The sequence below is a fragment of the Oncorhynchus mykiss genome, chromosome 2 (assembly GCF_013265735.2).
Source record: "Oncorhynchus mykiss isolate Arlee chromosome 2, USDA_OmykA_1.1, whole genome shotgun sequence".
In the NCBI taxonomy this organism is placed as follows: domain Eukaryota; kingdom Metazoa; phylum Chordata; class Actinopteri; order Salmoniformes; family Salmonidae; genus Oncorhynchus; species Oncorhynchus mykiss.
In genome coordinates this window covers 47,360,160-47,374,541 of record NC_048566.1, presented here as the reverse complement: position 1 = coordinate 47,374,541, position 14,382 = coordinate 47,360,160, and the positions used below count along the sequence as shown (strand labels likewise).

The 14,382-nt window shown below is 42.8% G+C and overlaps 1 protein-coding gene across 1 annotated transcript; it reads right to left on the bottom strand.

Annotated features, from left to right (window-relative positions):
• Nucleotides 1–842: 842 nt before the first annotated feature.
• On the bottom strand, nucleotides 843–6,362 carry igf2b (insulin-like growth factor 2b). The gene is given in 4 exon segments (NM_001124697.1): nucleotides 843–1,489; nucleotides 3,009–3,190; nucleotides 5,097–5,247; nucleotides 6,201–6,362. Coding segments are annotated over 4 exon segments (645 nt in total). The 5' UTR covers nucleotides 6,276–6,362; the 3' UTR covers nucleotides 843–1,252.
• Between the last annotated feature and the right edge of the window lie 8,020 nt (nucleotides 6,363–14,382).

Below are 14,382 nucleotides of genomic sequence, written 5' to 3'. Positions count from 1 at the left end.
ACAGATGTAAAAAGAAATATGTCAAAACCCCAAAATATTATCATCATTATCCCACTCGTTCTGTGTCCATATTAACGTGTCACTTCCTTCCAGAGCAGGCCAGGGTTCTTCAAAGCCACGACAAAACAGGAAGTACTGTCCCGGAACAAGAAGTCAAACTACTGTTCCAATCCAGGCGGTCCATAATGTCCTGTTATGTCCCCACACTGCTTCCAGTTCTCGTAGGGCCTTGGGGGCCAACGGAGAGGGGAGTGGGTCTCAGGTCCCCCTACCACTTCCTCAAGGGAGCTGTTAGCGCATAGTGCTAGCACGCACCGTCTTTTATTCTCCTTTTTAAAGTCACACTTTCCTTAAAACGGAAAGTTTTAATATTCATTAAAAGCGGGAAAAAAAACGTGCTTTTCAACCCCTTCTTCTCTGAGTCCATTCTAAAAGCTAGCACCATGACATTTTTTTTAAGCTACACGTTCATTGTTCATAAAAAAATAGTGCTTTTTTTTTCTTTCCTTTGACGTAATCCGTGGCGATGTGCAATTTTGCAGACTTCTTTTTCTGCTTTTTGTTTGTGATTAAAAGGTGCTGGAACAGGAATCTAATTTTACAAAATAATTCCTTACAGTGTGGAAGTCCATTTATAGTTAGAGGTGCAAACTAATAACAAAAAGGACTAACAGAGAGATATTTTTTCTGCTCTGGGAAAGCGTTCTTTTATGCAAGCCGTTTCTTCACTTTCTGTTGTCTTCCACAAGGACAAAAAACATTCCGCCTGCTGTCCTCTTGACACTTGCAAGCCATAGAGCTCTTTCATCTTTCTTTTCTTCCTTTCTTTCTTTTTTTTTATTTAAGGATCCACCTAAATTGCATTCAGCCAAATAGTTCACTTTTTGTTCATTGATTGTGTTGGTGTCTTTTGTGTCGGTGAATGAAAGAGAGAGCGCAAGAGTGAGAGTCAGGACAGGAAGAATGTGAACGTATGTTTGAGTGTCTGGGTGAGGGGGTCTAGGGTAGGTTTGGGGTCAAAAAGTAGTAGATGGGCAGGGGAGTGGGTGGGGGGGGTTGGTTGGTCGGTGGGCTCGGACGGGATTTGGGGGTGGGCTGGGTGGGGGGAAAGGTCAAACGAGGACTTGCCACAGAAATGACGTCAGAGACAAAGCTATAATCCCCTAGTCTTTTTTTCTTCTTCATCTCCCTCCAAACTCGTTGTCTGTGCAAAGGGCTTTTGATGGGGGAGTTGGGGTGCTGGTGAGGAGGCTCAATTGTGGCTGACGTAGTTGTCCGTGGGGGGCAGGACTGGGGGAAGCTTGCTGGGCAGGGTGATCAGAGGCCGGTGGAACATCGCCTGCTCTTGGGCCTTGATCTTCACCGCCTGCCTCCGGAACTTCCGGGCCCTGAGGATGGCCGGGACGCCCCTCCGGAGCCGCTGAGCAGCCTTCCTCTGCCACGCCTCATATTTGGAATACTTCACAGTCACATGTTTTCTTGGGACATCCTGTGGAGTTGGGAAAAAGAGGGAGAGAGAGAGTTTAAAGAATTGTTGGTACATTTGGAGCTCACCGTACCGTTGAAGGTCGCCGCTGATTCTGATTACAACGGCTATTTTCCCCTGACAACCCCTAAAGAAAGTTGTCAACAAGAGCTCGGCTCCGCCCCCTCATCATAATGTCTGAGGGAATGCGGGAGACCATCTCAATGTGACCACACATTCATTGTTCACTAAATGACCCCTCCCCCAACACACACCTATCTCGGCAGTAAACACATTCCGGTGAAAAAAACACTATCCCTGGCCAATTCCTTAAAACGGTGAGACTGGGAAATCCCCATGCAGAGGGGGAGGGGGGTTGTTTGTGTGTGTGTGCGCATGCATATGAGAGAGATAGAGAATGGGTGGGTGGGGGCAGAATTTATGCGTAACTAGTACTCCTCCTGAATGGCTTGATTGGGTCATGCCACTTTGAGAGTACTCTGTGTGAAAGTGTCTCTTTCTCCCTAGACACACACACATCAATTGCAGTTTATCTCCCCATTCACTCCCCAGCCTGGAAACATCTGGGCGAGAGAGAGAGCAGTCAACTCGTTTCACTGCCAAGGCACGACTGGGGATGTGTCCCAACATATCCCCCTCGCACTCACAACACCTAGTAGACATGTACCATTAGTCTTTAACATACCTAAACAGTCAAATAGTCCTAAACGGTCTTAAACAGTCATTAGCTGTCCTAAATAGTCCTATCGCCACCTTATTTCACAACCAACTGATGTTGACATTAAATGGCAGTTGAAAGTCAAAACGGAGGGATTATCTATCTATCCAGCCCTGAGGGGGTAGTCGTAAAGAACAGGAGATGAGAAGAGGAAGACATTTAAGAGTTTTGGAATGCTGCCCACAGTTGAGGTTGTTGTTCACAGAGTTAAAAAGCCTGCAGCTTCTTTTGAAGTTTTCGTGTGCACGCTTTTGACTTGATTCACAGTGACTGTTTCTCAGGGCTCGATAGCTATTACTGTTTCAGTGAAGGGTGCCAAATGTATGCACATTTTGGAGCATCTAGTGTTCCATGACTAATCGAGGCACATTGCAAATGTTGAAAAAAGGAACTTGATGTTCTTTGTTTGGGTTGTTTTGATGGGGGCTGAATGGATCTGACCCTAACAGGCAGGTGTAACGTGTTACACCAACATTTTCTAATCTGCTCACTTTCTCACCAGCTGTGACCAACCTGCAGTTGAACCTTACCCGCTCTACCCAAATGTACTCTCGGGCCCTGGTGTTTTCCACCTCGGTCAGCAGTCTCGGAAGGAGATACTTGCTTACCACCGACTATTTTCGCAAGATAACACAACCCTCAAACGGCTTTATCGCCACTCCCACAGACGGGGGCATACGGGTTCAGCACGCGGTGGAACGGAGACAAGTGAGATGTGGGGATAGATAGGGACACATACGGACAGGTCAAGGACAGAGGAGGACAGGTAGGGCTGGTTTCCTGATTTTCCCATACAGGCCGTACCTGTTTGATTGTGGGCACCATGGGAATGATCTGTAGAGAGGTGGCCGACACGTCCCTCTCTGACTTGGCAGGTTTGGCACAGTACTGCTCCAACAGGTTGAGGTCACAGCTACGGAAACAACACTCCTCCACGATACCACGGTTCTGGGAGCGTCTGCTGTTAGACCTGCTGGTTGGCCTACCTGTAGAAAGAGAGAGGAAGGGAGAGTGAGATCATTAGGAGAGGAGAGACTTGTAACTCAATTACAATGAAAGTGAATCAAGATAGCAGCGTTGGCAGTTTGGCCAAATCCATCAAATCCATAATGTTTCCCCGCAATTGACAGATCCAATTGGCCCACTTCACTTTGACCAAACACAGGATAAAAGGCTATCTGAGCCCAACTCTGACAAAAGTTGATGTTTGTTTGTTGGTGTGTTTGTTTTTGGAAGTGGTCATCTTGTTATGGTATTTAATTAAGCCATCCAGAAGTCCTTTAGTGGGTAAATACTCCTTACACACTGGAGAATATGCAGACGCAACACAGCCAAGCACAGAGAGACATAACCGAGCACAGAGACGAGAGACACACCGCCAAGCACATACTCACACAGCCAAGGAGAGAGAGAGACACACATAGCCAAATACAGACAAAGAGACACATAGATCTGAAACCCTCACTATTTGGGTGAGTAAACACACAACATGGACACTCTCCTTTGACCTTATCCCTTGCCAACTCAGCAGAGGGAAAGGGGGAGGGGGAGTCCACATACAGTACATCTGAATGGCTGGGGAAAGACAGGGGGAACGCTGATAGAGAGATAGAGGGAGAGGAACAGAAGACGAGAGGAAGAAATAGAATGGAGAGAAACACACCTAAAGACATTGAGAGTGTGAGTGCCTTGCATTATCTATCGGCAAAGAGGTAGATCATGCAAGGGAGGCAGAAAGGAAAAGAGTGAATGAGAAGATATGAGGGAGAAAGGTATGAGAAAAGAGAGACAGAAAGGGGGGTGGGGGTATGAGAAGAGGGAGAGAGGTGGAGGGTTAAGTAAGACGTGGCACAGGGGAGTACTATCCATGATCAATAACGGCCTTGTTTTGAAGTCCTTCTTCAACCCCTACACAATGTTGGAGAAACCTCAGGAGAGGCCAGACCAGTGTTTCATTGCAGGAAGAGAGGAACAGGAGAGAAAAGGAAAGGGTGAACCAGAGGGGGGAGGGGGGGGGCATCTATGTCGGCCCAAATTGGATAATGACCTCTCTTAGCAAGCAGCAGCACAAAGATTTTTTGTCAATGCCATTGGGTGGGAGAGACAAATATATTTTTTTAAAAGTGAAATTGTCCACCTTTAGTTTTTGCTGTCTGTGTCAGGGGGAGAGGAGAAGACGGAGAAGAGAGGACAGGAACCGTCTCAGTTCTACATACTGATAACTGCATGTACAAGTTATTGTAAAAATTCATTTTAGGTCAGCTAATAATAACAATCACATCATTGTTACTATATGCTATCGTCTAGATGAAGTCTACTAGAAGAGCAATGACAGGGCTATTAATAATAGTACCGTAGTAATCCTCCCTCAACCGAAATAATTGAATCCTTCAAATCTAGATCAAACGCAGTGTGGTTGCCTATAGCCTGGGAACATTCGTGGTGAGGTGACTGGTATGCCTCTTGGGTGCTATTACTTTCCCCCACGGAATGTGTGGTAAACAAGTGGCCCATTGTGTCGCATTGAGTTGTGTGTGCCTTCCCTGCTCGCCGCCCTTTCATATGCAATCTGAGGTAGGCTACAGCAACAGAATGCGTCCACTCAGTAGTATCGCAAAGGCTTTCGTCTTCAGACACATCGCAGCGAAACACAGCTGGTTGTGTGTGTGTGTGTGTGTGTGTGTGTGTGTGTGTGTGTGTGTGTGTGTGTGTGTGTGTGTGTGTGAAAGAGAGTGAACACAAGCATACCACACACAGTGACAGACACAAAGATGTGCTCTCAGTACAGAAACACGAGAGCGAGAGACAGTCAATGTAGTTGGGAAAGCCAGAAGAAAATAAAAGGGGAAACACAATGAAATAAAAGTTACAGCGGGTATAAGTGGAACCTACTGAAATAGAATCCTCTATCTTCACAGACGAACTGCAGCGCGTCCACCAGTTCTCCTCCACATAGCGTTTCTGCCGAAGCCACTTCAACGATGTACAGAGTAAGTGCCAGCGCAATGACCAGTACTCGATTTGACGAAGACATCATCTTGACCTGAGGAGAGAACATAACACATCTCAAATCAAACATTCACTGCATACAATACAAACGGGCAGGCTAATTGGTGGTGCCTTCCATAGCCACTGTTCAGACGTGTAGGTTAAATATATACCTTTCAGAATCAAAACCCAAAAGTCAGATAATAAGCTTCTAATCAATATCTTGCATAAACGACCCTCACAAATAACATACGGCGTCTTGAAATGTATCCAATATGATGCGTAAAAGAAAATGATTATTTTTTACAGTTAAAAGTCTGGCGCAATTAAACATTTTAATTATGTGCTACTTTGTATTTGAGCTGTACTTTACGCAGTGATCAGCTATCGCCCTATTGCAACTCTAAGAGTTGCTTATTCTGTGGGAAAAGATACCATATCTCTGCTGACCTCTTACACAACCGGCTCAACAAGTTGCAAGACATGCTATTCAATCGGCAACCATCTCAATCCCCATACTCAGCATATATTCCCCCTAGCTCACCCTCTGGTAACAGGGAGATTGAGCTCTATCACCCGCAGGACTCGCCCCCTAGCGGTCTTTGAGGTCTCTCCTGTTTGTCCCGAGTTCAGCAAAGGGACGCACTAACAAGATGCGAGTGGAGAAGATCATGTTTCGGCACAACAGTGCCCAGAGTAAGGATCTTAAAAGTTACGGTATTGTAGCCGACTGAAAGGTAGCTAAATGCAAGAATCAACCCATCTCAATATCTGCACCTTCAACATTCTCACCTCGTCAAGTTATTTATATTTCACCGTGTTCTCAAATTGTCCCTTCTCACCAAAACGCGCAAACACAACAAAAAAAACAAGCTAGGGTAAAAGCCCCGAGAAGTTGTCCCAGCCAGCGTATTCGATTACGCATGTTTTTGCAATGTAGAAATAATTATTGTTTTACTTGCATAAAAAAAGCAGAAGAGCAAGAAGTGTTGGGTCTCCATAGATTACCTTCATTCTTGTGTTTTCCGTTCTCCGGCAGGTGTGGCAAACTGAGTGGTATTCGTGTCTTTTCTGGGTTTCCATGTCAATTGGCAGTAATCTAACGTTGAGCGTTATTTGGTTGGAGAGGTTGCAGTTGAGTTAGTTTCCCAGTTGGTGAGGGCTATAGAGATGTTGAGTGAGAGGCTGTCCCAAAGACCAGGCGACAGGCAAAAGTTCTCAGGGAGAAGTATTATATACCAAAACCCGCCCCTTACCTCCCCCCCTTCTCCATGCCCACTCCCCGCGCATGTCTGAACCGACCGAGAGGGCTCGCGGTCAAGATAAGTGGTCCAACGACACTCTACGGAAAAGTGCAAGAGAGAGAGCGAAAGAGAGTGCGCGCGCGCGCGTGTGTGTGTGTGTGTGTGACAGAGAGAGACAGAGACAGAGACAGAGAGACGGAGAGAGAGATTCAGTCATCCAATATGGAACAATTCCATAGTCATTTTCCACATTTAGTGTTAGTGTTGGTAAAGTGGGACTCTTCCTGAAAATGAGCTTCCTGGAACACCTTACAGAATCATCCCATTGTCTCAACCCCCAACATGATACCATTCTAAATAGCTTAAGAACTCTAATACACTAAACAAAATAAAATAACAATTTAACACAGACCGGATGACTCTTCTTCAAACATAAATTGTCCTAAGACCACATTTTTTTTCAGTCAATACTGGCAAATTGAGACATCTCAATTGGCCAAGTGAGACACTTAATTCTTTATTGTAAAGGATAAATGAGAGAGTAGGCTGCAAATGGAGTGTACAATGGCTACTTTTTTACAAGCATATGTAAATGTCAGGCGGCGATGGAAGTGAACAATACCGCAGTCACTTGAGGCAGCAGGTTTAAAAAGCACCTGTAGTTTCCTTCTATAGGTGGATGCTGCCAAGAGGTCTGTTGACTTAGCTCGTGACATGGAACTGACATTGACACTGTGGGAGCCATTGGCCAGTGGTGCAGAGGTCAGAAAAAAAGCAGAGACAGAGAGACACGGAGCTCTGCAATGTGAAAGTGGACTTTGTTATCACCTGTGAATCTATGAACTAACTCTAGTAAAGGGAAGGACCTGGTGCTTGTGGTTGAACAGGAAGATTTGATCTGCACAATGGACTAGGTCTGTATTTTGCTCAATTAGCTGAAATAATTCATATAATTCATTTAAATAATTCATTTTAAATTCATTCAATTTCATTTCAATGGCAAGTGAAGTTCCCTCAGGAAAAAAATTGAATTGTTGTTGTTATCAGAGGGCAACCCAAACTCATTCAAAATGTAATATTGCACATCGATCAGAAAGAGCTTCTTCTTCTTTTTCCAGCCTAGTTCCACAGGTTTTATCACACAGCAATTTATGACAAGCTGCGCAACAAATTCATTGATTATTGTATCTGCACTGTGCCTACGGCTCTACTATGGCAATGACTCTTAAACAAGTTCCTTTTGGTTGTGCATGATTATAATGTTCTGTCTGTGTTCTCTGATGATTCTACCCTTCTAAATAATCATCTTAACAGCCATCAAAGGGAAAACTTGGCTGACGGCTGATGTCATTTTGGAATATTATACCAAACTTTTCTAATAGATTTTTTAGGAATATTTCAACATAAATATTTAATTCTAAACATCCATTTATTTTATCACAAGTTGTTGGTTTAACATCAAATGTATATCAAAACATTGAAATTATGTGACATTACAGGTGCAATCAATGATGCCTGAAAGGTTCAGCAATGCCTTATATATAAATAAATAAATAAATAAATAAATATGCATATTTTACATCCATAATTGTTTCAATACAGGCAAGTTAAAGTGTATGGACATAACAAAACCACATTCATAATATTCTCCCCAAAGTGTGCTGAATAAGTGGATAACATCATTGAAAATCTTGAAGTACTAATAACTGCAAAACATGAGTACTTACTTATTATAATATAATTATTAACTGTAATAATTGTCATGCAACTAGACTAAGGACTAAGTTTAAGTCCGTTTGCAATAATTTGCTTGAAATAATTCTCATTTGGTAGATGGGTAACATTTTCTGACAAGGTAATACGTCACAGACTGATATGTAATTCAGAGTCATATAGAGATGTATATGGCTCTGATGACACCAGCTTTCTGCATCATATTTTGATGATGTCATTGCCATTGGTGCCGTTGGTTGGGGATGAGTAAAGGGTGTACGTTCCCAAACAGGAGCGAGAGAGAGAGAGAGAGAAGGGGATCCATCAAGTACAATAAGGAGGGGAGTGGAGGATAGGAGGGGAGAGGATGGGAGGAGGTATTCTTCCTTTGAGACTGGTTTCCCCAGTGGCTATTACTCACTGGGCTCCGGAGTGGCGCAGTGGTCTAAGCCACTGCATCTCAGTGCTAGAGGTGTCACTACAGCCCCTGGTTCGATTCCAGGCTGTATCACAACCAGCTGTGATTAGGAGTCCCGTAGGCCATCATTGTCATTGTGGCAGCAGTGGTTAGAGGGCTAGTAACCGAAAGGTTGCAAGTTCAAATCCCTGAGCTGACATGGTACAAATCTGTCGTTCTGCCCCTGAACAAGGCTCCGGAGTGGCGCAGTGGTCTAAGCCACTGCATCTCAGTGCTAGAGGTGTCACTACAGCCCCTGGTTCGATTCCAGGCTGTATCACAACCAGCTGTGATTAGGAGTCACAACCAGCTGTGATTAGGAGTCCCGTAGGCCATCATTGTCATTGTTGCAGCAGTGGTTAGTAACCGAAAGGTTGCAAGTTCAAATCCCTGAGCTGACATGGTACAAATCTGTCGTTCTGCCCCTGAACAAGGCAGTTCCTAGGCTGTCATTGAAAATAAGAATTAGTTCTTAACTGACTTGCCTAGTAAAATTGTAAAGAAGAATGTGCTCTTAACTGACTTGCCAAGTTAAATAAAGGTTATATAAATACAATTTTAAAAAAGGAATAGGAATAGGCCAATGACATATATACTACCTGTCAATCAGGTCCTTAAGTCCTAGGTTGTGTTCCATTTTCCCTTCTCTCAATTTACTCCCCCATGGATTGGTGTAAGAAATAGAGTGGAAACTCCTTCTAGCCCATGTAAACACCAATCCAATGCTTTTATATCCATTAGGGAGAGCAAACAGGTAGTGTGGGAAATCAGAAGACAACCCCTATGTTCTCTAAATATCTAAAGGCTAACTCCAGTTGGCTCAATCTATTGAACCAAATTCACTAATTCACTAGAACAATGAGTCAGAGGATTCCCAGTGATAGTGGGTTAGAATCCAATAGTGGGTTAGAATCCCATGTACACATCTTTAGACTGACACCTAGTGGCTGTGATAGGAATTTCTGCTTGTTTTGTCTTACTGTGATTGCTGTCTGTAAAAGCCTGTGGAGAAAAGACAATAGCCCTGTTTGAAAAGACAATGGCCCTGTACTTTAAAAATGTGTCCTTCCTTCCTACTTTTCTTAAAGTAAATCACTACTCTGACATAATGTGGATTGGTGGAAGCTGTGTGGTAGAACCCTTACTTTCTCCTTTCCAATGGTGTCAAATCTGTGATTACTTAGGAGGAACGCATTTTTTAAGTATTCGAACAAGGCCCAGGTCCACTCACTGGGAGCAGCAAACATTCTCTATAGTGGGTATTTTTTTAATGTCCAGCTCCTGTGGTAAGCTGGATGTAAAAATGTTCCCACATTGCTCCTCATAACCACTAAAACAGGGTCCAGTATTTAGCTATCCCAGCAGAGGTTACGATTGGGTAGAGCAATCTGATCCTAGATCTGTGGCCCGGGGCAACAACTACCAAGAGCGCAAAATGTGTTTTCACTAGAATCTGTTGCCAAATGACTTGTTGCTCTTAAACAAATTAGTCAGAAAGCCCATACATATGGATGAGACCTAATACAGTATGTGGTGATAGTACATTTTTTAGTTACTTGATGATGAATATTTTAACTTGTTGTTTGACTTGGTGAAAAAAACTGAATGGCGATAGATTTGAGGAGAAATCTTTAGTAGTTTGCTTGTAATGATTTACCAAGGCAAATGTTCAACATATCTTGTAAAAAAAAAAAGTGTATCCTACAATGACATTCAAAAACATTTCATTTCAATTCAAATGTTTAGTTATTTGTTCTCTGTAAATTTAATCTCAAATAATTTGTAAAACAGCCATTTTACATGCATTCAGAAGTGTATTGACAGTAGATAGTTGTATTGACTGACTTGCAAGGCTGATTTGTGTCGAGATCCCTGTGCTGACCCCCCCCCCTAGCGGTAGACATGGGCACTCACACCTGCGTTTCTTGTAACCAGGAAGGGGGTAGTGAAGCGACCATAAGCCAACCCCTAGGACCTCGTCAAGAGAGGTTGGGATCTCTTGGTGTAATGGCTCTGACTCTACTGAAAAATGTGGTTGTCCCATCTAGCTATCATGAATGCACTAACTGTAAGCCACTCTGGATAAGAGGGTCTACTAAATGACTCAAATGTCAAATAAAAATGTGTTGGGATGACAGTCTCCCTTCCCCCCTAAAATCGCTATATGCTGATACCTCAAGTCCTGCAAGCCCTCCTAGTCCAACAGACAACTGTTTACTTCTTTACATGATTCGTTACACTGATTACCAGGGTTGGGGTCAATTCCATTTGAATTCTGCCAATTCCTGAAAAATTGTCCTCATCTCATTTCCTCATTGCTTTTCAATGAGTTCTAAGACGATATAGGCCTGATGCATGTTCAACGTTTACTTTTATCACATATTTTTCACATTTCAGAAAGTCAATACAATTCCATTCTGTCTGGACAGATGTGAACTGAGAAAACGGGATAAAGTGGCAAGCATTCTGTAACTTGTATTTACATACTGTATCTGATACAACATCATTAAATAGCTGATTAGGCTACATTGTATTTACCCTTTGCTAATGGTTAATTGCTATGTCATGTAAAGTGTTGCTAAAAGCTAAAAGCCACATTAGACATCAGCAGCAGCAGTAGAGGGAGACCTCGTCCCATCGTTCCCCTCAAACCTCCACCAATACCTCCAGCCCCTGCCTCTGACCCTCACACCCCGATCCGGGGAGCCTGCTGTGGGGGTAAGAATGATGCAGAGCAACCTGAGAGGAACATGAGTCCCTGTCACCACTGGTTTTAGCCCTGGTAGGGGAAGATAGCTTACAGCCCACCGACAAACCCCGTGTCAGGGAAGTTTCCATCACCTGAGAGACCTAGGCCAGAAGCAGCCCCTAGCCCCTGGCCTTCGATACACTTGTTGTGTAGATCTGAAAGGACTGAATAGGTATGAGCAATGCAGCAATCTATGGACCTAGCCTATGAGAGGGAAAAGTGGTGCTACAACCTTATTGTTGTTACCTACTGTATCAAGTTCTTTCAGATCTACTGTGCATACGTATATAATTTTTTTAACAGGGTTCCTCTAGGATGTTGTTTTGTACATAGAGTAAATTGCACCCGAGAAGTGAGAGGGAAAGTGATTTTCCCCTTTGTCGTTCTCTTTATTTACTGATGGAATTAAAGCTCTCCTTATTCTATTTACTGACAGATCAACAGATGCTCTTCCAAATATATGGACTCTCAAGTAACTTGTAAGAGTTATACATATTATTGAATACATTAAATACTTATTTCATTGAACCATTTAGTCATATTTAATCATGTGTAATAATGTTTAATAATGTTAAACATACAACATGTTATTCATACAACTTATGTATTAATCAATGTACATCATTTGTTTTTGTTGTTTAAAGGGTGTTATGAATAATATACTTAATTTAATCCGAATTTGTTTTAGAAGCAGTTCTGGAAGCGAACCTTCAAATTAGGTGTAACTAATAGCTACTAGTCATGCAGTTATTCCATAGAGTGTGATCCCTCTGACACATAATACAGACACAACAATCTTCTCCAGCAGTGCTATATCAGCCAACACGTGACCCACTTGTGACAGATCTTATTACTAGATTCATAAACAGGGACATTTAATACCAATAGTCATCCAGCAAGACCAGTTTGTGATGGCTATTGCTTGTTGAAATGAAAATGTAGTAAACATGTTTTACATTGGAAAAGGGTTATTATTATCATGGGATGGTTCACTTTTGAAAAGTTTTAGCTTATTTTGCATAGGGTGTCGATGTTTCATCCAAACTGTTTTTAAGTTAGTTAGGTGGTTACATCCAGAATCTTCTGACTAGCAAAGGAATTCCCTTACCCTGTTCAGTCTATGGACAAGGTATGACAGCAATCCATGCTTTGGTTTTGTTTAGCTGTTTTAAATGCTAACTTTCTAATCCCAAATCCAATGCAAGACAATAGTACCTGTATTAGCATTTTCAGGCTTAAAGTCCAAATCATCCTAAAGTGTCTAAAAATGGATTGTGTAACTTAACTGTCACGTTCTGGCCATAGTTCTGTTATTTTGTCTCTGTTTTAGTATGGTCAGGGCGTGAGTTGGGTGGGCAGTCTATGTTTGTTTTTCTATGTTGGTTTTTGAGTTCGGCCTGGTATGGTTCTCAATCAGAGGCAGCTGTCAATTGTGGTCCCTGATTGAGAATCATACTTAGGTAGCCTGGGTTTCACTTTTGGGTGGTGGGTGTTTGTCTTCCGTGTCAGTGTTTGTCGCCACACGGGACTGTTTCGTTCATTTCACGTTTATTGTTTTGTATTTCGTAGTGTTCAGTTTTTGTTTTAAAATAAACATTATGGACACTTACCACGCTGCGCTTTGGTCCTCCGATCCTTCTCGCTACTCCTCCTCAGAAGAGGAGGGCGAGAGCCGTTACATTAACCCTCCTGTTGTGTTCGTTTCATGTTAACTAATTCTGTGTTCCCGGTCCAAAATGACCGCCCCATTATAGCTGATTATAAAGCCATAATAATACATATATTATCACCTAATGTTGTGCTAGATATTTTTATCAACTTAAGTTATTGTGAACATTACACGTTTTGAACTTCTATGTGCGATTTATGGCCTGTAGGCCCCATTGACCTGAGCTCATACAACTCGTTTTTTAATTTAAAAAAGCATAATGTGTGGATTATTTTGGCTATAACAAATACTCAGATGAAACATATTGTGCTATTTATCACAGACTGCTTTGTGTCAAACTCTAACAAGGACGTTTGTTTTAAACAATTTAAAACATTTAAATAGTGGCAGGATTTTATGTCATCACCCGGGATATGGCGTATCTCGTTGGCCCTGGGATCATTGGCCCTGGGATCATCCTGATAACATTTTCAGCCGACAGCAGACCTCTCCTGTCAGCTGGGGATGAAGACCAGGACAAAATCCCATTCTTTGACAGGAATGTAACAACAACCTCAGCAGGGCCCTCTTCCTCATCACTGGATTGTTCCACATCGGTTGTCTCTTGGTCTGGATCATATTCTGTGTTGTCTTCAACTTCTGACACTTCCTCCTCTAATGCATCTTCACTGTCAGTCTCCTGGTCTCTCTCCTCAATGGTCTCATGATCAAAGATATGATCAAGAGCCTCACATACGTATATCGTTTGGTCATTGTGCGGCCACAGAATGAATTGTGAGCAAGGCCTCAAAAAAGCTTTATATGTACCAGAGCTGCGAGAAAAGTTCTATATATTATTGAAACAATGAAGCAATTATTTGTGAGAATGCCAACAGGTGTGGTTCCCTTGGGGGAAATATTATATTGGGGAAAGTTTGTCCTGTGTGGACAAAGTCATGGAACCTTATGACAATCATATTAAATTAACTAAATTTTTTCAGAGAGAAAACTTGTAAATAGGTCCAAATCGAGCAGGAGGGTTAAATAAGTAATCTATAGATGATTTAGACATGAACTGTGAAAATGCTAATACAGTTACCATTGACTTGCGTTGGATCTGTGCCACCAGAACCCTAGGTCAGGTGTCGGAGATTTGCATTTGTGCCTGTTGATCTCACAGCTGATGTGTTTGTTAATGGGTCCTCCTGGGAGAGTGCACTAGAGCAGCAAAGAGGAAGGGGATGGAGAGGGGGGTATCACTGGAGAGGAGAGGGGTATCAGGGTATCAAAATGGGTGAAAAGTGGGTGGGGGGTAGGTGTGAGGTAACAGCAGGGATACCAGCAGCAGAGGGGTCAGAATATCGGTGGCTTCGTGGAGA